The sequence below is a fragment of the Gambusia affinis genome, linkage group LG05, assembly GCF_019740435.1.
Source record: "Gambusia affinis linkage group LG05, SWU_Gaff_1.0, whole genome shotgun sequence".
Lineage (NCBI taxonomy): Eukaryota > Metazoa > Chordata > Actinopteri > Cyprinodontiformes > Poeciliidae > Gambusia > Gambusia affinis.
Window position 1 is genome coordinate 17,334,928 of NC_057872.1, and position 21,114 is coordinate 17,356,041.

Below are 21,114 nucleotides of genomic sequence, written 5' to 3' on the forward strand. Positions count from 1 at the left end.
GCATCACATTCTTGTATGATAACAGAAATATGTCTATGTGTATAAACCTGTTTGAGCTCTTCTGCTACTATATTGCTTTTTTTGATAAACCAGGGAGTAATGCTGCCCCCTGGTGTCTATTTGCTCTCCTTTTTATTTTGTGCTGCAATAAAACAGAGCCGACAATGCACGGTTTAAATTAATGTTTATTCTTTCCAGGGGAAGAAACATTTAGCTTGAAGGTGTATCAAAAAGTAACTCAAGACAAAGAACTGCGGGAAATGAAATGGGAAATAATAATCACATTTACAGTTACAATGAGGCAAAAAGAACAAAATAAACAAGTAACTGTTACAGCTCAGGTCAGTGTGTTTTTGTGTGTTTTTGCACTTCAGCTTTATGACAGGATGTCTGTTACCATTTCCTCACTGGAGCGTAGGGGTTTTGTGTTAGCAAGAGTGGATTTCTACGAGCCGCTCACTTCTTCTCTGCCTTGTCATTGAACTCCAGGAAGAAGTCGTTACAGGCTACAGTTAGAGCTCCAACCAAGATGACAAACTCAGTGAAATCGACCTCTCCGTCGTTGTTTGAATCGAGGTCTTTCATGACCTTATCCACAGCCTCTTTGTCCTGGGCATTCTGCATTTGTGAGGAAAAGGGAGTCAAATATGCGTGAACTGTTTTTCAGCTGTAATATATGTATGTGTGTGTGTGTGGGTGGGTGGTTTCGTGTGCTTTCTTACCCCCAGGTAGGTGCCAAGCTCCGTGGTGAGCAGCTCTTTGAGTTCGGCCCTGCTCAGCGTGTATTTATCCCCCTCATTTCCAGAGTATTTGTGGAAGGTCTGGATCATCAGCTGCATGGCATTCTCCAGGGTGGAGGCATTCTCTGAGTTGGGCAAAGACATTCTGGAAAGGAGCAAAGAGGAATGGGTTGGAGATGTAGCAAAGATGGTGTAAGTGGTGCTCTCTCAGGTAGAAAAATAGTCAAAAGCGGCTAAAGCTTCTGCCTGCAGCGCGCAGTCTTTTCTTTCTCAATCTTACTCAGAGATTAAAAAAAAAGCCAAACTGATGAAGGAGGAAAAGCATTCTGTCACTGAATAAGCTAAACTGATACGAATTGGAAACGATACCTAGAAGCTAGGCCTGTTTCCTCTCAGACAGTTTTCCTAGTAAAGATAAAACAAATCCTCTATTAATGTGTATGGACCTCATAAGAGTTTGCGGCAGCCAGTTGATACAAGTGAAATCAAACTCTGGCCAAACAACAAGAGGAAGAGATGCACTCAGAGGCAACCTGATCCGCCTTGTACTTTAGCTCAGAACAGCAGATACGAGTGTAAGGTCTTGCCTTTCTCCGACCTGCATCACCTCTAACCCGTCAGAGACTCGTTCTGACTACTGCATCAGTTTTTTGCTTACTGATGCATTTTCTTTTTGTGGAAAGTGTGAATCTGCAGCGTCAGAGATGAATGAAGAAGCATTTTCCAGCAGCTTTGGAGACACTGTTGTCCATAACATGAGGATTACACGCTTTTCAGTAAATGGAAAAAGGGTGAAAGCCAATTCTGTGCTTGTTTTTGCTTTGCATCGAGAAAAAAAATAAACAATGCACTGTATCCGTAAAATGCATTTCTAAAAATGAACTTTTTGTCATATGAAGGGAGATCTCTAATGCCAGAGACCTTCTTTGGTTCTTACCTGAATGGAGGTGAAGCGCTGGCTTGATGGCGAGGTGCAGACAGAGGAGGCGATAGCGGCTGATGGGGAGGCTCTGGACGACGGCGCCTTAAATACAACCCATTTACTCCACCCAAACCACCTCTCTCCCTCCTTCCACCTGTCGCCCCATTGCATCTTCTCCACTCTGACTTCTCTGTTTACGCACCAGACACCTGTCATCGACACGCACACTTCAAAGATCCATCTGCCGCTCGTTCCTGAGCTAATTGGACATGACATTTTCAGTGAACTACTGAAAATATACATTTCAGAAAATTAGAATATAATTTAAAAGGGTGTGTGTTTCATCTATTAAAAAAGTAAAATATTATATAAATTTCTTAGATCAAATGATTTTTTTTTTTGATGATGATTTTGTAATTATGTCTTACATATTATGAAAATCCAAAATGAAGTTTCTCATAAGATTCAAATATTAAATAAAACCAAAACATTTCTTGACTACCTTGGGGAAAAGTCCTGACAGCTCAGTTGCCCAGCAGCCAGCCAGCCTCCATATCGAGGTATTTACTAAAGAACCTGGCTGTTCACAGAGAGTTTTAAGAAACCATATTAATTGAAGGTAGAAGGAAAACTTGTGTTTAAGTTCTTCACAGAATAGTGAAGTAAAGCCGCTCAAGAGTTTTGGGGAGATTCACAAATTGTGGACTTCAGCTGCTGGAGCTTCGAGAGCTTCAGCACTTAAGCGATCACATTCTGTTACACTATTCCTGAATCAGGGACAACAGATGTGGAAAAAGCACTGGAGTATTGCAAAGTGGTACAAAATCCTTTTAAAACAAACAACAAAAAGAAAAAAATCCCCACATAATCAAAGTTGATCAAGGTAGAGTGAGACGTTTCCACAATCAGTGACAGCTTGAGGTCCCATGTCATGAAGTGCACGGTCTCTTCAGTCATCTAGCGTCTCATGCATCCTTCTGCTGAAAAAACTTGGACTTCCTGCAGATCATTACAGAGCCATAGGCTGACCACCTCAATGGCACGTTGCATTTATGCAGTAAGTCATGCAAAGCAATCGTGAGTTCTGGGGAGCAGATGCTGCACATCATTGGGACACAGTGTTTTGGCAGGTTTACGCTTCTGTTAAAAATCTCCTTTTGACTGGTCTTAGGTAATATTCACATTTTTTTAGACATTGTTTTTGTGTGGTTTTCATCAGCAGTATGTTAGAATCACCAAAATTAATAGACAACATGTAAATAACACTATCTCTTTAACATACGTGTTGCTTTTAGAGTTCAGTTACTGAAATAAGTGAACTAATCCATCATATTTTAATCTATGATGCACCTGTTGTATAAGTGAATTTGTATTTGGAGTTTAAACAGATGTTAGTCCAGGCAGTGAATTTAATTGTTTGCAGGTGACAACTTGGTTTCAATATGCAAATATGAAGCATTTATTTGCAATATTTACCCCTTGGTTTATGATACCCTGTTAGTCCAAGAGGATTTTCTGAACACAGTTGGCTTTTGTCTTCAGATGACATGTCGACCTTCCTCTGATGATTTATAATACACACAGTGGTTTATCCTGTTGTGTTGTGCAACCCATTTGAATTTCATGCCAAAACAATGAAGGGAGTGCTAAGCTAAGCAATGGGCCAAGATCAAGATAAATAACTTCATAACCTCTGTGTTTGAGTGATTGTGTGTGGATGAGGAGTTTGCAGAGGAAAAGGGGGGCGGGGAGCAGGGGAGGATCATGCCTGATATAGTATCCAGCTGGATTAGTGCAGCACTGGTGAACAGAGCCATTGCACCTGGCAGCCATACAGAGAAATCCCCATACAAAACCTTCACACAAAGAGAGGACATAACACACATGAATACTTTAACAAACACCTCCAAGGCGCTTTATGTTTGAGCAAACAGCATGAAAATAAAAGCTTAACCACAGTCACTTTTGAACGGGAACAGAAACATTCTCCAAATAGTCCGCTGAAGGCACATTTCAGCAGGAACAGAAACATACTCTTAAAACGGCTCAGATCGCGAATCCTCCTCACTTCATGTGTCTGTGTTAAAGATAGCCGACAGCATGTAATGCATGCAAGGTCGAAACCTTTATGCTGAGGTGCTTTTGTTTGAAACAAGCCGTGAAATTTATCTTTGATTGTGCAGTTTTGGTAGGAGCGTCATCTTGCTTCTGCGTCTTTGCCAAAGTATATTGTGTCAGTGAGTGGGGTGGCATGGTGTGAGCGCACGCTCCTGCACGCCATATATCTGGATAGTGTTGCAAAGAGGCAGGATGGGGCACAATAGGAAGCATACTGTGTCAGGATCTGGTTGCAGCAGTTCATACATCTAACGGCCGGTGAGTCCGGCTCGTCAGGGAATTCACAGCTATATTTAGCAAGTGCGGCAGGTAAGGAGAGCGGAAGGAACGCAACGCTGCATTTTTACCTATCAGATAGTGTGGCGAGAAACTACAGTGTATACAGCATCCTCAGTGTTTCCCTGCATCCCTGGTACTAATGTGTGAAAAGCCCTTAAATAAGTTAATATTTTAGTGCAGCATAATGTCACTCTGAAACATTTAGAAAAAAATATACAACTTCCAATTTGAGAGAGAAAAGCTCCTAGTGTTAGCAAATCACCTCTTCTTGTTTGGTTAACAAATATGACTGAAAGTGAAGGAGCTACTTCTCTTTAGCACTCATTCAGACGGGAAAGACAAGAAAACATGTTGTTCCGTTAAAGCACAGATGTGATGATCTAAATAAGTCAGGGAATGGGTACAAGAAAGGCAAAGTGAAACGTTTTAAGCAACAGATAGGGACTCAGGTTTTTGTTCTCATCACCTTCTGTGAGCAGGATGGTGAGGGATAAGAGGACTGTGGAAAAGAGCGACATCTTGGGCTCAATATTTATCCATAATAGCCAGAAAAGGTCATTTCTTAACTAGTTGTTTTGGAAACATACAGAAAAGAAGACGTGTATCCCACCATCACACCATAACGTGGATTTTCTAGCTGATGCTGGGATTCGACCCAGAAATCTGAGTTTTGGTCAGATGAGATACAGAGTGGTGAAGGATAAACCATCTAATCAGTGATCCCCAACCGTTTTAGTACAGCGGACCGGTCAACCCTTCGTAAATTTTTAAGGATCGAGACCGCTGCTGCTCTTTCTTACTCATTCTGCTGCATGTTGGCACGCAAGACGTAACTGACAGCATCCGGTTTAGGATTTTCAAAATAAAAGCTACTCCAGATTCAATACATAGAACGGACATATTTAATTATTTCTTGCGCGGCCCGGTACCAATTGGTCCACGGACCGGTACCGGTCCGCGGCCCAGTGGTTGGGGACCACTGATCTAAATAATCTCTCAGAAGACAAGAGTACATTGATATCTTGGTAAGAAATAAGTTTTTTTCTTTCCTGTTCTTTTTTTCCCTAGTAGCTGCATATCAGCCTATTAATTATGAGGCAGGGAGATGAAAATAATATAAACATAGGTACAATTTATCATATGAAGGAATAAACAATTTTTTTTTTTTCCTTACATAATTCATAGCATGTCGATTATTTTGTTAAGATACTTATTCATTCATTAAGCAATATACTTGTTGCTGTATTTTTGACCTCAAATTCACAGTAGAAAAAGATAATGTGTAAAAAGTAATAAAAAATACATTCCACTCCAGTTTTAATACAAAGTCTTTATTTTTTTACTCATGTTTTCTTTACACGGTTATACAAAAAGGACCAACTGAGAGAACTTTAATGTATGAAACTGTAAAGATGAATTTAAAAAAAACAAAAAAACATTGCAATGCAGTAAAATGACTGTTGACTTCTGATGAAGAGAAAAAGTATACATAATGGCTGGAATGTTTCGACTTTAGAAAGAAGAGGATGCACTTTTGTTTGAAGATCTGGTGAAGACCTCTGCTCCTATGACGAGTTTGCTGTTGGTTCAGACTTGCTCTGGCTCATACTGTTGGCAATGTAGCCAATCAGTGAGAGATATTCCTGGAAGTTGACTTTTCCGTCGCTGTCGCTATCCAGGCCCTGTTGCATCTCCTTGATAGCAGAAGAACTGTTTGTGTCCTGCCGTGTGGGACGCAAAGAAACAATCTGGGTTAAATGGGTTCAGCTGTGATGCATAAGAGCAACCGATTGTACGTGCTCTCACCTCCATGACGCCGCTGAGCTGGCTCTTCACCATTTTCTGGAAGGTTTTACTGTCGAGGTTCTCTTTCCCTCTGGCAGAACTAAGAAATGTTGTCACTATGGTCTTAATGGCTGACTCCATATCTCTAAAATTAGGAAAGACAAGGGCAGAGGAGGAGAGCTGAGTGTGGAGAAGTGACAAAGGAAGATTCGGTCATATCTTAGACTTCCAGACTCTCAATCATTATGCCTTTAAGTGGAGCTCTTGGAAATTTAATTAAAAGAGGTTATTTTTACAGTATCTTTTTTTTTTTTCTTCTTTTTTTGCATATTGTAATGATAAATGTGTATTTTACTGGATTTTACGAGACAAACCAGCACCAAGAAGTGCAGAATAGTTAAGTGGAAAGATAATTTCACATAGTCATTAAACATTTTTGCAAGTAAGAAATCCCTTTCTGTGTTGCCTCCAAATAAAATCCACTGCAACCTGTTGTACTCAGCATGAATAAAAAGCCACAGTTTATACACATAAATCCATCTGTTCTTTGAAGGCCTAAGAGATTTTTTTTTAAAGAGAACCTCAGTGAACAAACATCATCTTGAAGACCAAGAAAACACAGCAGGCAGATCAGAGACGCACCTGAGGAGAAGGGCAAAACAGGTCCACCAAGATTTAAAGACAAAGCAATGAGAAGCAGTCAAGTGACCCATGGTGGCTCTGCGGGAGCTACAGAGATCCATAGCTCAGGCGGGACAATTTCTTAACAGACAACTATTACTTACAGGCTCCACAAAAGTATTTTTGAGGGAGGATTGGCGAAAAGTGTTGAAAGAAATCTATAATAGGGTTTGTACGTGGACAGACATGTAGAGGAGGAACCAATTTGCTAAAGAAGGTGCTCTGGTCTGACGGCAACGAAGCTGATTTTTTTTTGGCTTACATGCAAAACAACACGTGTGGCAGAAACACTAAATGACGCCCTAAACACACCATTCTTACCATTAGACACGATGGTGGACGTGTCATGCTGTGGGAATACTTTTCTTTAGCTCAAGATATTGATGCTGGCCAGAACTGATGGGGAGACAGATGGAGTAAAATACAGGGCAATCCAAGACAATCTTTTCAAGACTTTAAGACAGCGGTTCTCAACTGCAAACATGCAGCAATTTAAAAGCCCACGAGAACCAGGGCTACACATCCTCTGTTTAGATCACAGCATATTCATGTCAAATGGTCCAGACTAAGGCCCGACCTAGATCCAGTTGAGGATCTGTCTCTGGATAACTTAATGATTGATTTTTGTAAAGGCCTACTTTGAATGTGACCGGCCTACTTTACATAGAAATGGGAAACTAGACGTGCAAAACTGGTAGAAGTTTTTATGTAAAAAAAAATAAATAAATAAGAATTCGAAAGCCATGCATTTTCTTTACACTTCAGATGATTTCACCAAATCCGTGATAACATTCAAAAAGGTTTTTGATGTGTCAATTATGCTCTTCCTGTTAGAGCTGAAAATGCTTAATTTCTCACCTTCATAAAAGTAAGCTTTCAGTAGGTTTTCATTTAAAAAACATCAGGTGAGAAGTGAAATAAAAAGAAAACTCAATATAGACTCAAATAGAATCAAATGACAAACAGACACGCTGACAAAATGGCATGATGTCAAACAGCTGATTTAACTTTTCATTCTGTACAGTTACGCAACATGTTTTCATAACGCGTGCACATTCTTAAGCACTTATAACTAACAGAAAGAGTTAGAAGAATACAAAACAAAATAAGGCTGCACACAGCTAAGCTTTGCTTTACGTAAGAAAGATGGGAAACACAAATTACGTCGGCAGAGAAGAAAACAGTGAGTGAAGTGAAGTGGGAGTCCCTGAAGGTAAAGCTATGATCTCTGGCAGGAGATATCTGATGCTAAAAATAAAAAAATAAAAAATAAAACACTCCAGGCTCTGAAAGTTCAGATTACTCCTCCCTAATACCCATGTGCTGCAGCACACCTCCACATACTCTGCAGCAAGACGTGACTCACCCTGGTCATGTACGACCCTTGAAACATCACTCAAGTGGTCAAGAAAGCGACCTGAGCACAAACCCCTTGCTCTATTTGAAGGAATCTCAACCAATCCTTGGATACCAAGCTTTCCGTGAAGCTGCTGAGCTATAACAGATAAGATTTTGACCCAAATTTTAAACCGTTTTGAACACAGAAAGGTTGAATCCAGCATGCCACTGCACTAAAAGAATTGGTGTCTCCAATTAAGATAACTATGACGAAATCTCATCCATCTCCAACAATATCAGGATCTTTATGTTGCTCATGCTGGTGCACCGCTGTGGTTTTCTGGGACACCTGAGCAGAGCAAATTATTACCAACACCTGTGCACCCCCCACCCTCACCACAGTGACTAATAGCAGCTGGAAACAGTAGCTCTTGTTTCACAACGCTCTGCACAAATGAAGGCAGTAATGAGAATATTTCAGCAAGACTGCTGACAGCAAGTAAAAAGGTACGTTGAACGTCTGTGAACTTTACCAGTGAGGTAAAAACGATATTCTACAGAAGCAAGCAGGGGCACAAATCTGTCTCGTATTACAGATGGCGCGTTGCTGGTATTAATTTAAGAAGGTGACCCAAAACACCATGTGGTTCACCCACAAGATGCAAATAAACACAAAGAAACGTCAGTGAAATTAATGAGATGGAATTAGAACTTTTTTTTTTGCTGTTATCTGCAGCTCAGCCTTCATGTCATCATCAGGGAAATTGGTATCGTCCTTTGAAGAGAAATGCAAATGAACTTTTTCCGCATTTCAATCATAGCTTGAAAATGTATAGGATAAACGTCTCGCAGAGAAATCCAGGATTTTTGTTCTTCCAACATTGTCATGTAGGCCAAAATTTAATCTCACATGTCAATAAAAAACTCCTTTATTTCAAAAATAATACACACATAACTGCTGAAGCTCACACAACGTTTTGGTAAACCTCCACAATTTCTTTTTTTTTTTTTAAACCCAAATGTCTAAACATGATATTTCTGTCCCACTTGATTATTTAAGTTGTGACTCAGCTTGTTTTCTTTTAGAAAATTTGTTGACATTTTAGCATATTTCGGTTAAAAAGAGGCTTGACTGTTAGGTTTAATGTGGATGTGGGGGTTTCCTTCACAAAAACTGAGCAACAGAAAACGGAGCTGCTCACAGCTGCAATCCATTAAAACTAACTGCTGTTGGTGAAGTCGACTCGAGTGACTTTAGAAAGTAACAAACAAATCGAAGCCATAAACCTCTGATGTCTTGCGTGGAGGACTATGGAATCTGACTGAAACAAATACGATCCGCAGCTATTTCTTAGCATTAGAACGGCTTGTTTGACAGTAATCATCATTACACAGAAAGCTTCACTTCCTGTTGCTTAAAAGGAAGTGCCAAAGTAAATACTTGCCAAAGTAAATACTGCATGTTGTTTAGCATGGCACTGAAGTGTGAGTTTTTATATAGGATAGTGGATTAGGAAGACTTCCTGCCTCATGAAAGCACCTTAAGAAGAACTTCATGCCAACTGTTCAGTTTCAAACGTGTTTTAATTATTGCATTCATGAATAATGACAATATTTCTGGTTAAATTTTCACTTAACAGCTTTTGCTTTTACCCCAACAAAGTCAAACTAATGTCAAAGTGAGAGATACGTTTTTTTGTTTTTTTTTAGTAAATACAATCTGTTTCATAAGGGTAGCAATATGTTTGTGTTTAGTGTCATTACTGAAACATTAACCTCCACCTGTCTTAATCTGTGGCAGGTTTTCTTCCAGGGTTTTTTTTAACTTTATTTATTTTTTTAATGCGAGCCAGTTCCTTTCAGGGCAGTTAAATAAGTTCATGCTTTCTTAAGTGGTGAACTATGGACATTACTATAGTTTTAGTCGTTGTAAAACAAACCTCAAGCCAATACTTGAACGACACCAGCCTGGAAAAATGCTGGAGACACTTGAGTCGAGTTGATCAGTATCAGCAGAGTGGAGTGAGGCTGCTCTGCAGGATTTCCAGTGTGTATCGGAAACTACCCAGAGGCCTCGGCGTGAGTGATGGTGACGGATTCCTGGGGCGACGGCGATGGGAGTAACTGTAGAAGCTGCTAGATCCTCTATCTGACACAGATGCCACACCTTAATACTTACACTAAACCTACATTGATACACACATGCACAAATAGACAATTACACACACACACACACACGCATACGCACATCATTAAAAGGTCAGCTTGGACTTCTGCTGCATTAACCTAATTAGCAGGTGAGTGAGAGGCAGCAACCGAACCCTGGGTTTCGTTTCACCTCGACATACAACGCGCACACAGCTAACCAACCAGCAAGTAAACATCTATCATCAGCATGCTGCTCATTATTATTTAAAAAGCTGCTATGAATGTCCCAACACCTTCTTTACATCCTTCACAAACCAAACAGCAAAGATGACTGCACACTGGAGTGTGCGTATCAGCATCAGTGCAAATAAAACCGTCCAGCACACCGCCATCCGCCAGCGTCGCGTTTCAGCACGATGGGAAAAATGCAACAGCACGACGTTTTGAGTCGAGGCGGCAGGATGACAGAACAACAAAAGAAAGAGAGGAAATGTTGGGAGGGAAAAAAAAGTGACGTGCAATGGTCAGTGTTTGTTCTAAATGCATAAGGGGGAATTTTGAAGGCTCCCCTCGGCACATATTCGCTCCGATTCAGAGTGTGTGAGGATCAGAGTGACTCATGCGGAATAAATGCTGCTGTGGATCTACACTCTTTGTTTTATTTGTACCAATGATTCTGTTTAGGGGGAGTTTGACTCTTTTGTGTCGGCTTAGTGGACATTTCCAGCACATGTTGGTTCAGAGATTCACAGTCTACCTGAAGGAGCATTTTTGCCACCAAGTTTGTGTTCAATGTAAAAGAGCAATGATCTGAAGCACACCTGCAAGTCCACCTCTGAATGGCTCTAACAGAACAAAATGAACATTTAGGAGTAACCAGAGTTCAGATGTAATTTAAAGGCAGATGTAGAACCTTACGGAAACTAGAAAACCCTCCAAAATGGCTGAATTGGTACAAATTTAAGTAGGTGGCCAAAACTCCTTCACAGTGATGTGACAGAATCGTTGCTAGTTATGCTTCACAGTTAACAACAGATGCTGTTTCCAAGACAAAATGAAGTAATTAGGTGTGGCTGGAAATTATACTTTCACATAGGGACATGCTTGTGTCAAACAATTCACAGTATTGACCATTGACTACCTATTTATAAGTCACATTAAAGGTTTGCAATTTTACAAAAACATATTGCTGAATTTTGAATTTTCCTGTTTCCTTTCTTTCTTCTCTTTAACGACAACGTCTATTGGTTGTGAGCATGTTGGCCAAATATACAAGTCACAACGTGATGCCGCAATAAAGATTTGATATACTGTGCAACTCCAATTCTCCAACTTGTGTTTCCAAAGCTCTGTAATATTATAATGAGTAGATGATTTCTTACATTTGTACTTAGAACGTGTGCAAGGCAATAAAATGTTCACAAGTAACCTGTTATTCTGAAAAGCTCAGGTTGCTATATTTACATAAGCAGTCTGAGCTGATTTATTGTTTCCTGATTGATGTATTACAGCGTCACATTAGACGCTCATAAAAAGACACTGTCATAAATGTGCAGCAGGTGATGACTTACTGTGTACATAAGAGGTGCCATTTTCAAACTGGTTCATTGGCTCATGTAGGTCCATCTTTTGCGTCTATTAGCAGCCACACTTAATGGGCCAAGGTAAGCTGAATGAAAAAATGTTACTTTTTCTGGATATCTCTGAAGATTTTAAACCTCTACAGAACCTCCGCAACTTTTCTTGGAGGGGATTATCAAACCCAGTGACTGATCCTCTCCACCCAGTTCAGGTTTGTTTCATTAAGGTGTGACCGCCCCACCTCCTCCCTGTCAGCAGTCAGGTCACTGGCCTCCTCCGCGTCATTAACTACACCAGACCCGGCCTATACGAGTTTCAGTACCTGGATCTTATCAAAAACTAAATAATTCAGGCTGATAAGAAACTACACGGATCTAGACTGAAGACAATATGAGCGTTTTCAGGAACTGGGCGCACGTATGCCAAACAACAACAACAACAACAACAACAAAAAAACGGTTCTGATAAAAGCTGCCGCGCTTAACGGTGACTCTGGAGCGGATCTGCCGTTTAAATTTAGCCTCAAACTAATCTTGACAATTTGTCAAGCGATTGGAGGAAGAAGTGACACACACAGGCAACAAATAAATAAATAAAAAAAAGGGTGAGTGGAGAGTCCGGTTTCTGTGGAAGTGTAAAGGGATTGGAGTTGAATTACTAACGAGGGGAAAACAACCCTCGCGCTCACCACAACAGACAACTCCCAAAGAAGATGGTCTTGAGTTTTTAAGAGAGAGGAATCTCCGGAAAAGTTGCTGTAATTAGAAAAGGTTTTGCGCGGCATGAAAACTCCAAAAGAAAGCGGGACTCACCTAACGCGCAGGAAACAAGAAGTGAACAGAAACTCTCAGGAACTGCTCTCTTTCCTTCTTCCAGATCCTCCTCACCAGATTAACCAACAGCGCATATCTTTTCCGTGATTTAACCTCCACTCCAGCCAACTTTTTTTTTTCTTTTCGTTGTCACAGGGCGTGTGCCTGAGAGAGGAGGAATGTGGAAAGAGGCGAAGCTTGAACTCTTGTTTTCAAGCAACAAAAAAGAAAAAGAAAAAAACTAGTATAATTCACGGAATATTCTCTGCCTTATAAATCCCAAGCAACCTATGTAATTTTTATCATTGCATATCTATTTAAATGTAAAACCAAGTGCGCGCTCATGTTTGGGTTCGCCCACAGATGTTCGAGCCACACCCTGAGACTTGGAATAAACCGACCTACATAAACAAGCGGTTTTTTTTATTATTATTAATCTTTATTTATTTGAATTGTTTTTTTCCAGTTTCAAACATGAAGACCTTATCTCATTCCGTCACCACCGCGCTCCTCAGTCCCGGAGAGGCAGAGAGAGGCAGAGAGAGGGGGGGATGTTTTCCAGGAATCAACCGAGCCTGGAGAGCTCACACCGAGCTTTTTCAGACAATGCTTTCCCACCCAGTTACTGTAATGACTGGCTTGTGAGCACATGTAGCTGGGAGGGTGTGTGTGTGTGTGTGTGTGTGTGTTGTGTTGGGAAATGGCAAAAGCTGATTCTGGTACAACTGAAACTGTCTCAGTAGCGGCCCATGCCCCTCCTTTTGTCAACTGGTACACAGAAGGCTTGACCGTTTCATGTTTCTCACTTGGGTCTCCATCTGCAGGCTGTTAGTGTTTTCACAAATGAAATATAGACAGGTTCAAATTGAAATGAATTGTATCTGAGAGAGTCAATAATCCAGTTAAGTTCTAGTACGTCTACATTTAAGAGTTTGAACCACATTTGGTGAATACAGTAGAGACTTCTATACAGAAAACGGTAAAGTATCCCTTTTACATCGAACTAAATCATATAACGCAAATAAGATCTCAAAATCATTTCAATTCCCATATAAAAAAGTGGCATCAAAACGTGTTACGCCTTCTGCTTCATTTAGATTTTGCAGTGTAAATAGATTTTGGAGGGCAATAATAAACATCAACCAATTAAACTATGTTTTTTTTTTTTTTTAAATCAGATACATTTGTGAATCTAACAAATCAAACAAATCAAACATACCAGCAAGTGAGTTTAACTTTGAGTCTTTAAAAGTTTGTATTCAGTTTTAGTTTTAGTTTGGCGACACAATTTGAGTGACATTTTATTCCTTGACCACAACATTTTTTTTGTTTGTTTCTTTTAATGTGGGAAGACAAACCACACAAACACAATTATCTTAATCTTTAGAATTGTATTAATTTTAAAGCTTAAAAAAAAAAAAAATCACTTTTAGCTGGCAGTTTTACATATTTTCAACATCAAGACATTAATAGAAATTTACCCCTAAAATGTTTTTGCAAAGTGTTAAAAATCCTTTTTACTGACTAAATTTAAACAGTTTCTTTTGTTAGTGCAGTCAGTAAACTCACTGGCCTCTTATGCAGAGGAAACTGGCTGAGGTGATTTCCATTTTGGAGGATTTCCCTTTTCTTCCATGGCACATAGAAAGTTCAGTATCACACATTAAACTTTCCACAAAAAAAAAGTATTTGAAGACACTCTATTGGCTGAAACCCCCATGCTTGCTCGCAAGATGCCCAATCAGCTGCCAGAACTCCAGGAAGCTTAACTCTCCATCATTGTTCTGGTCCAATGAACTCATGAGCTGGTCAATGGCAGCAGGGTCGCCAGCATTCTTCAGAAAAAAAAAACAGAAAAACCCATGTGTGAGACACTACAAAACACAACCTTGACAGCCAACAGATGACCTTGTAAAAAAAAAAATAAAAAAAAAAAAATCTCACAAGTGAAAAAGTGTCAGAGGTAAGGCAATGCCGCTGGCACAGGCAATCAGGATGAGAAAAGCCTTTAAACATGCTGCATCAGCAGAGTCGGTTTGGCACAGGATTCCCTGGCTCTGTCACCACCGTGTGGCTGCTCTGGATGATCTCAGCCTTGCATGGAGAGGAAACCCATGGAATTTTCCACACTTGGAAAAAGCAGCCCTGCATCCTCTGTTAGGCCTCATGAAGAGCTATTTTCTGTCAGTGGGCATTCTTGAAAGGAATGCAAAGCGAAAGGAACAGAAAGTCTTACAGCACGAGGGGCTGCAGTGAGCGGGGCCAGTTCTTTCTGTTTGAAATTCATTGTTTTGCTGGTTTTTATAAATAAGAATTTTTTTATTTATTTTTTTCCTTTCAACTGTGCAGCATTGCGTGGAATGTCATGGCTGGGATTCACATAACTGATGACGATCACAGCAGTCAGATGATGCCCATTAAGACTTGACTTCCCCACCATGAAATAACTGTTATAGCTACATATAAATCTTCCTCTCGTGTGTTGATGTTCAGCATACACGGACATGGATGCATGTTTTGAAGAATGAAGCCAATTTACAATGTAATTTCTCAAATTTTACGGTAAGTGTAGTGTTGAAAACACACAGACGGGATGCAGCTGCAGGGGAAGAAGAAGTCTTATGATCAACTTTATGCAAAGCTCACTGCCTTCAATGAAAAGCCAGAAAACTCAAAACATGACAACAAACATTTCGTCAATAGTTTATTTGTACATGAGTTGACATCTGAATATCTAGTCAGCTCAAAAACAAAAAAGCAAAGAATTGACTAGTTGAAAGAGAACACACACATTTTTCACCAATATGATTTTTTTTTTTTTTGACTAAACATGAATAAGAGGGGAAGAAAAATCTCTAAAAGTATCAAGAAGCAATGATGCCTGAAATAGCTTTCCACCTTAATATTTTAAGGTTATTGTTTTGGACTATGGTGATAAAACTATTTGCACCTTCACAAACACTTCTGCCTTTGCTTTTAATCATGCCTACTTGTTTCAAAACACTTTTGTTTACCCAAATCAACTTTGCCTTTTTTGAAAAGTAATCGCTCCCTTCTTCAAATCCGAAAACCTTTCGTTCTGTCAGACACAGCCCTGCTTATCTCTAGAGTCAACAAATAACTTGTTTACTGTTGGACAAAAAAATGAAGTAGGCACAAAGATCTCAAAAACAAATCACACCGACATCCATTTCTAACAAATGGAGAAAATGTGAAACAACAGTGAACCTTCTCAGGATTAGCTAGCAAAAGTTACCACAACTCATTTCAAACATCATTAAATAACCCAGAAAGCATCTAAAGCACGAAGACGTCTTTTTATTTATTTAAGGCCAGTGTTCATCAACAGTAATAAGAAAGAGAATCTACAACTCGTGGAAAAGCTCCAAGGTAAAAGCCACCAATAACCCCCCCTGGTTTATCAAAGGCCAACCTCACGATTGCTGAAAACTATCTTGAGGATCCTCAACACTTTTGGGACAATATTCTTTGTTCTGAGACAAACAAAAGGGAAACTTTGTTTTCCACTACGTCTGACCTGAAGCAGCTTGTTGCAATTCACAGAACAATACATTCTGCTCTCAAGTAAAAAAAACACCTAACGCAGAAAATCCAGACAAGTTAACCTCGGAACGGCTAAAAACCCCCACAAAATGTATGTTTTGGAGTGGTCTAGTCAAACTCTGAGCGTACATCTGACTGAGAGACAGGGGCAGCATAAACATGCCCTTCATGCAGGAAAACCTTACAATGTGTTTGAATTAAAATAAATCTACAAAGAGAGGTGGACAAAAAGTCATTCATAAAAATATTTGATGGCCAAAAGTAGAACGACCATTTTTTCAGTTGGCTTAAATAAACATTTTTTCCTAATAAATAAAATAATCATTTGAAAATTAAATTTGTATTAATACCAGATCAATATATCGTTATATTCCAGGTTCAAGAAGAAATGAGCCATCTGACTTGACTTGATCCATTACAAAATCTTAGCCTTTTATGGGAAAAATGTGAAATTAAGCAGATCAAATCAGACTTTACAAAGCAGTCACACAAATAATCATTACATCTCAGCTGCTCCTCTCCTACCTTCACAAAGCTGGAGAGCTCTGACTTGACCAGTTTTTGAAACTCGTCCCTGCTCAGCGTGTCAGAGGAACCATCTCTACCAGCATACGCCTTGAACTGGGACACCAGCACACCAATGGCAGTCTCCATTACGGGCTGAATGTCAGACAGGCGGATCTGTCTTTAGGGAAACAAAGGGAAGTGCTCTCAGTGATAATAGTAAAACATTTTTGAAAACTAGCAAATGATACAAATATAGCAAATGTACATTGATTCAAAAAAAAAAAAAAAAACGTTTGCCTCCATAAAACAGGTAAACACTCACCTCCTGAAGAGTGTGTTTGGTGTGTTGAAGCAAAGCTTCTCAGTCTTTTTAAAGCCAAGCTTTCATGGTAAAGAAGTTAAATTATTGCCTTTTAACTTTTAACCAATGATAAGTCACACTTTCCTGTACTGCACAACTAAAATGTGTAACCAGTCTCTGGTTTTTGTAATTATTAATTATATGTTGTGACATGAACCACTGGAAATATAACATTATGCAGACATTTTACAGTGAGACTTTTGTAGAAGGCCTTCATTATGACATTAGTCTGCTTTTCCCCGACAGATGATGTTTTAGAGCTTGTTGAACCATTTCCTAATGCGAGGTTTATGATGCAGAAGTTTTTGTCATCCCTCATGTAATGCACCATGAACACACAGTTTCCTAAATTCCTATTTTGTCCTTGTGTTCAGCACATGATAGCATAAGAATGGGTGATTTCTGAGTAGACAATGAACCAATTCAATAAATTCAGCCCAATCAGATTTACCAAGCCTGATCAACTTGTTTAAGATTTGATTGAGAGTTTTTATTCATTACTTTTTGTTTTCTTCTGCCAAATCTCCTTTAGAGTTCCTGCAACTTTCTTTCTTTTTTTTTTTTCTTTTTACACACCTAAGGTGAAGATAAAACCTACTTATCCAACAAGACTTTCTTTTGCACCGTTAACAGTTCGGGTCTCAGTCCAAATGAGGACATTCAAAGGCCAGTTAGGAGAGGCTCAAGAGTGATCTGAGAGTGACAAGATATTTCTCTCCGTCGGTATCGGAGTGTGTGCAGCACTGCATCTGCTGAGGTCCTAATTTGGCTTCCACAGAGAGGTGGCGCTACAGTCTCACATCAGATCCTTCGTCAGTTTCATTGTGACAGAGCCTCACTTGAAGTTCATGCCTCTTTTTTTCTATCTATCCTTAATTTGATTGTGAATTTAAATGTTATTCTTTATGTATAGTCCTTTAAAGTTCTGATATTGTCCCTATTTAGCCATCTGCAGTCATTTTGGTGGTGGCTCAGTAAATTTACTGTCACAAAAATCAGAGTTTGAAAAGTGACTAATGTGTCATTTTAATGGCTCTATTAATGACCTTAAAGTCCTGAAGTCCCTATTAAATTCTGATCACAGCTTATAATTCTGATTCTTTCAGCCCATGTTCAGCACTGAAAAAGCTGCTTGGACAGGAGGTAGAATATCTTTAAACAACAGGAGAACTCTAGTTTCCTTCTACTTAAACATTTAGGATTTTATGTCTAGGATGACTGGAAACCTACACCAATATTTGTTCTATAAACAGGCCGTAAATAAGCATTGAAATGCAAACGTTAAATAAATGAGCAAAAATATGTGCAAGCACACAGGATAGTTTTTAAGAAAATTCACACAGTTAAAACAAAACAAGTTTCTTTCTATGTCCACAAAACTGTGAGCAGAATGCAGCAGAGCAAACCAGAAGCAGTTTATCACCGATGATCACGTAGTCTGGGCTCCAGAAACTGTTGAGAATGAGGCACTTGGGTTTCACCTCAGAAAAGAGCATGTGCACAACTGGCATATTAGGGAAGCAACTTTTTCCTAACAAGCACACTGGCTTTGTCATCCACATATCCCCAAACATCGCTTTCAAAGCTCAGTGGAAGGGCTGTTACACAGACATGCACATCTATATCACTTTTTACCTAAAATAGCAGCGAACAGCCCTCGTTAGATTCCCATAGCTGCTGTAGAGGAAGAGGAAAGCAGTAGCTTTCAAAACTAAATGGTTCATTAAGATATTTCCACTGGGCAAACATGAGAGCAGCTTTGTTATTAATATTTTCCAGCAGGGGCTGAATTTACAATTCTTAAAAAAAAAAAAAAGGAACTGCAGTACTTTGCAAAAGTATTCATATCCCTTAAACATTTCCTATATTTTTCATCTAAAAGCTAAAATGTATTTACTGTAAACGTAAGAGAACATTAGTGAATAAGCTGCATCATGAAGACCGAGGGACCCGGCAGGGAGAACGCTTTGGAAAAGTTTGAAGCAGGGTGAGGATATAAAATATCTCCAACTTTAAACATCCCAAAGAGCTGTCTTCAATCTCTCACACAACTGCAAACCTACTGACTCACTGTCTCAATTTCCAGCAAGCCATGTCAGGGCCACAATAACCACGTGAAAGAAGCTGACTAACACTAATATATATCAATCTGAACACACCTTGAGTGGTGTCAGCAGTATTATGCTGTGACTATGTTCGTTTTTACAAAGAGGAACAATTAAGCTGGTCAGTCGATGGGAAGATGGAAGGACTAAATACTCACAATCCTGGAAGACTTTCTGGATGCTGCGAAAGACTTGAGTCAGAGTCTGAACCCTTTTGTAAAAAATAATGCTAAAAATCTGTCTCCATGTGCAAAGAGAAATATACTATTGCACGGTAATGTGCCTCTATACCGACTCAAAGGTAGATTACAAATGTACACAAATCTGATCATATTTGTAGGTGGGAAAAATCAGGTGTCTTCTCCCCTTTACTATGCAATTACACACTATTTTATGCTGCTCCTGAACATAAAATACCACTACTGGTATCTGGTTAGAATCTGACAAAATAGAAAAAAAAAAAAGTACAAAGGGTGTGCATGCTTTTGCAAATAAACTGTAGGTTTCTAAAAGTTCAACCAGAGATGGAACGACTTCCTGGACAGATGGATATTCCATCACGGAGACAAAAGGCTGCTCATTCATACACAATGGGAAATTAATAATTAACCTGACACATGTGTTGTTAATATGTGAGTGGAAACCAAAGTAACTGGAGCAGAACACAAGATGTTCACCGTTGACATTTGAACCACAGGCTAAAAAGCTGCAAGGCAACACAGTCACCTATCGCAGTCAGCTATCCCACTGCTGGTTCCATTTCATCAGAAATATTTAATCTCTTTGTGTTTCATAAAGAAAGCTACATATTTACCACAGGCGACATTTCCATCATCTCAAACAAGTGCAATGATCAACAGGCTGAACAGGTCCTGACTTCACATGCAGTCTGTCTGTTTCTTTCACCAACTCAATCAGTTTCTTATTCCACCAGAGTATCTTCTCAGACATCTTGATATCCATTGGTTAAAATGAAGCAGGAACAAAATGAACCTCATTGACAGAAAGGTTAACCAAACATCAACAACATATGGACCAGATATGGCTGAAACTTGTAAAACATTTTCTACAGTAATGTTAAATGTGGCAGCCAAGTTATAATTTTTCCACACACTATAAATCTGGACTTGATGGGAGAGCAGCAGGAAGCCATTTGAAGCTCAGCTTCCAGTTTACGACAAACTATTTCAGGTGATAGCTGAGATCTGGATGAAGGTGCTCTGGTCAGGCGAGACAAATGGATAACACTGTAGCTAATGTGTTGGAAAAGTAACTGGTAAACGCAGGAAAATCCTAAAAGCCTAAGATATAGGCTTTTACAACATTGAGAGTCAGGACTGGCTAGCAATAACTCTCAGTTTCCTCCCTCTGACCTGAAAATCCTTTTTAACTCATGTGTCTGTGGAGAAACGCCTCGGTTCTGAAACGCCAAGGCCACCCCTTCTCCAAACTGCTATCCTCCAGTCCACTCGGACTGTCAGACCAACTTTACTTATGAAGCGCTTTCAAACTGTGGCAGCTGAATCAAAGTGCTGCACAAAGCTGCAAACTGCAAAAACACAAAAATATCATGAATGAGACAAAGGAATAAGAAAGACTAAACAATGCAATCAGTTAAAACAAACAAGGTCAAACTACATCTCACCAACTCAAAAGCAGGCGGTCAAGTTGTCTCTCTAGTGCTCAGATGTAGATTATTCCACAATTGAGCAGCAGCAGTAGAAAAATCCCTGGCCCCTCTGAGATTAAGATTAAGATCTCACCTTGGCCAAAGTTAATGTGAGGAGGATGACTGCAGTCTTCTGTGTAGAGCAAGAAAGTTGAGTCAGGAATTTTTGAAGGGCCAAAAAGATAAGGAAAGGCTTATTTACTAAAAAGACACAATTTATCAATTGAAATGAATATTTGGATCCCATAGGTAGCTGATTTGCATATCGCTCTTATAGAGGAAAATTAAATGGTGATTTTAACAGGCCACAAAAGGCAGAAAATTTATCATCCAGATTTTTAGACTGCCCTCCACATAATTGTGGAGGGCAGTCTAAAAACTAATGAGTACAGTCTTCCCTTATTGGGACCTAAAATTTCAAACACATTTTTGGTTGGTTGGTTGGTTGTATTTACTGTTGCGTAGAGAAATTATTTTAATTGACGAGTTAAAACTCAAAAATCA

At 39.4% G+C, this 21,114-nt stretch overlaps 3 protein-coding genes across 4 annotated transcripts; all 3 read right to left on the reverse strand.

Annotated features, from left to right (window-relative positions):
* Positions 1-330: 330 nt before the first annotated feature.
* Positions 331-1,889, reverse strand: s100t (S100 calcium binding protein T). The gene is made up of 3 exons (XM_044116736.1): positions 1,678-1,889; positions 723-885; positions 331-618 (listed from the first exon to the last, which is right to left on the reverse strand). Exons 2-3 carry the CDS (start codon positions 882-884, stop codon positions 457-459), a joined length of 324 nt encoding a protein of 107 aa, XP_043972671.1. The 5' UTR covers position 885; positions 1,678-1,889; the 3' UTR covers positions 331-456.
* A 3,480-nt stretch (positions 1,890-5,369) lies between these two features.
* si:ch211-105c13.3 (uncharacterized protein LOC325758 homolog) lies at positions 5,370-12,577 on the reverse strand. Of its 2 annotated transcripts, none has more exons than XM_044116746.1 (3): positions 12,405-12,577; positions 5,866-5,989; positions 5,370-5,780 (listed from the first exon to the last, which is right to left on the reverse strand). In XM_044116746.1, the coding sequence occupies exons 2-3, from the start codon at positions 5,983-5,985 to the stop codon at positions 5,625-5,627; spliced, it is 276 nt and encodes a 91-aa protein (XP_043972681.1). In that variant the 5' UTR covers positions 5,986-5,989; positions 12,405-12,577; the 3' UTR covers positions 5,370-5,624. The 2 variants fall into 2 exon arrangements, with proteins under 2 accessions (XP_043972681.1, XP_043972683.1); XM_044116748.1 differs by lacking the exon at positions 12,405-12,577 and adding an exon at positions 9,804-9,826.
* Positions 12,578-13,845: 1,268 nt separating this feature from the next.
* On the reverse strand, positions 13,846-17,057 carry LOC122830933 (protein S100-A11-like). The gene is made up of 2 exons (XM_044116749.1): positions 16,494-17,057; positions 13,846-14,239 (listed from the first exon to the last, which is right to left on the reverse strand). The coding sequence occupies exons 1-2, from the start codon at positions 16,620-16,622 to the stop codon at positions 14,105-14,107; spliced, it is 264 nt and encodes an 87-aa protein (XP_043972684.1). The 5' UTR covers positions 16,623-17,057; the 3' UTR covers positions 13,846-14,104.
* Between the last annotated feature and the right edge of the window lie 4,057 nt (positions 17,058-21,114).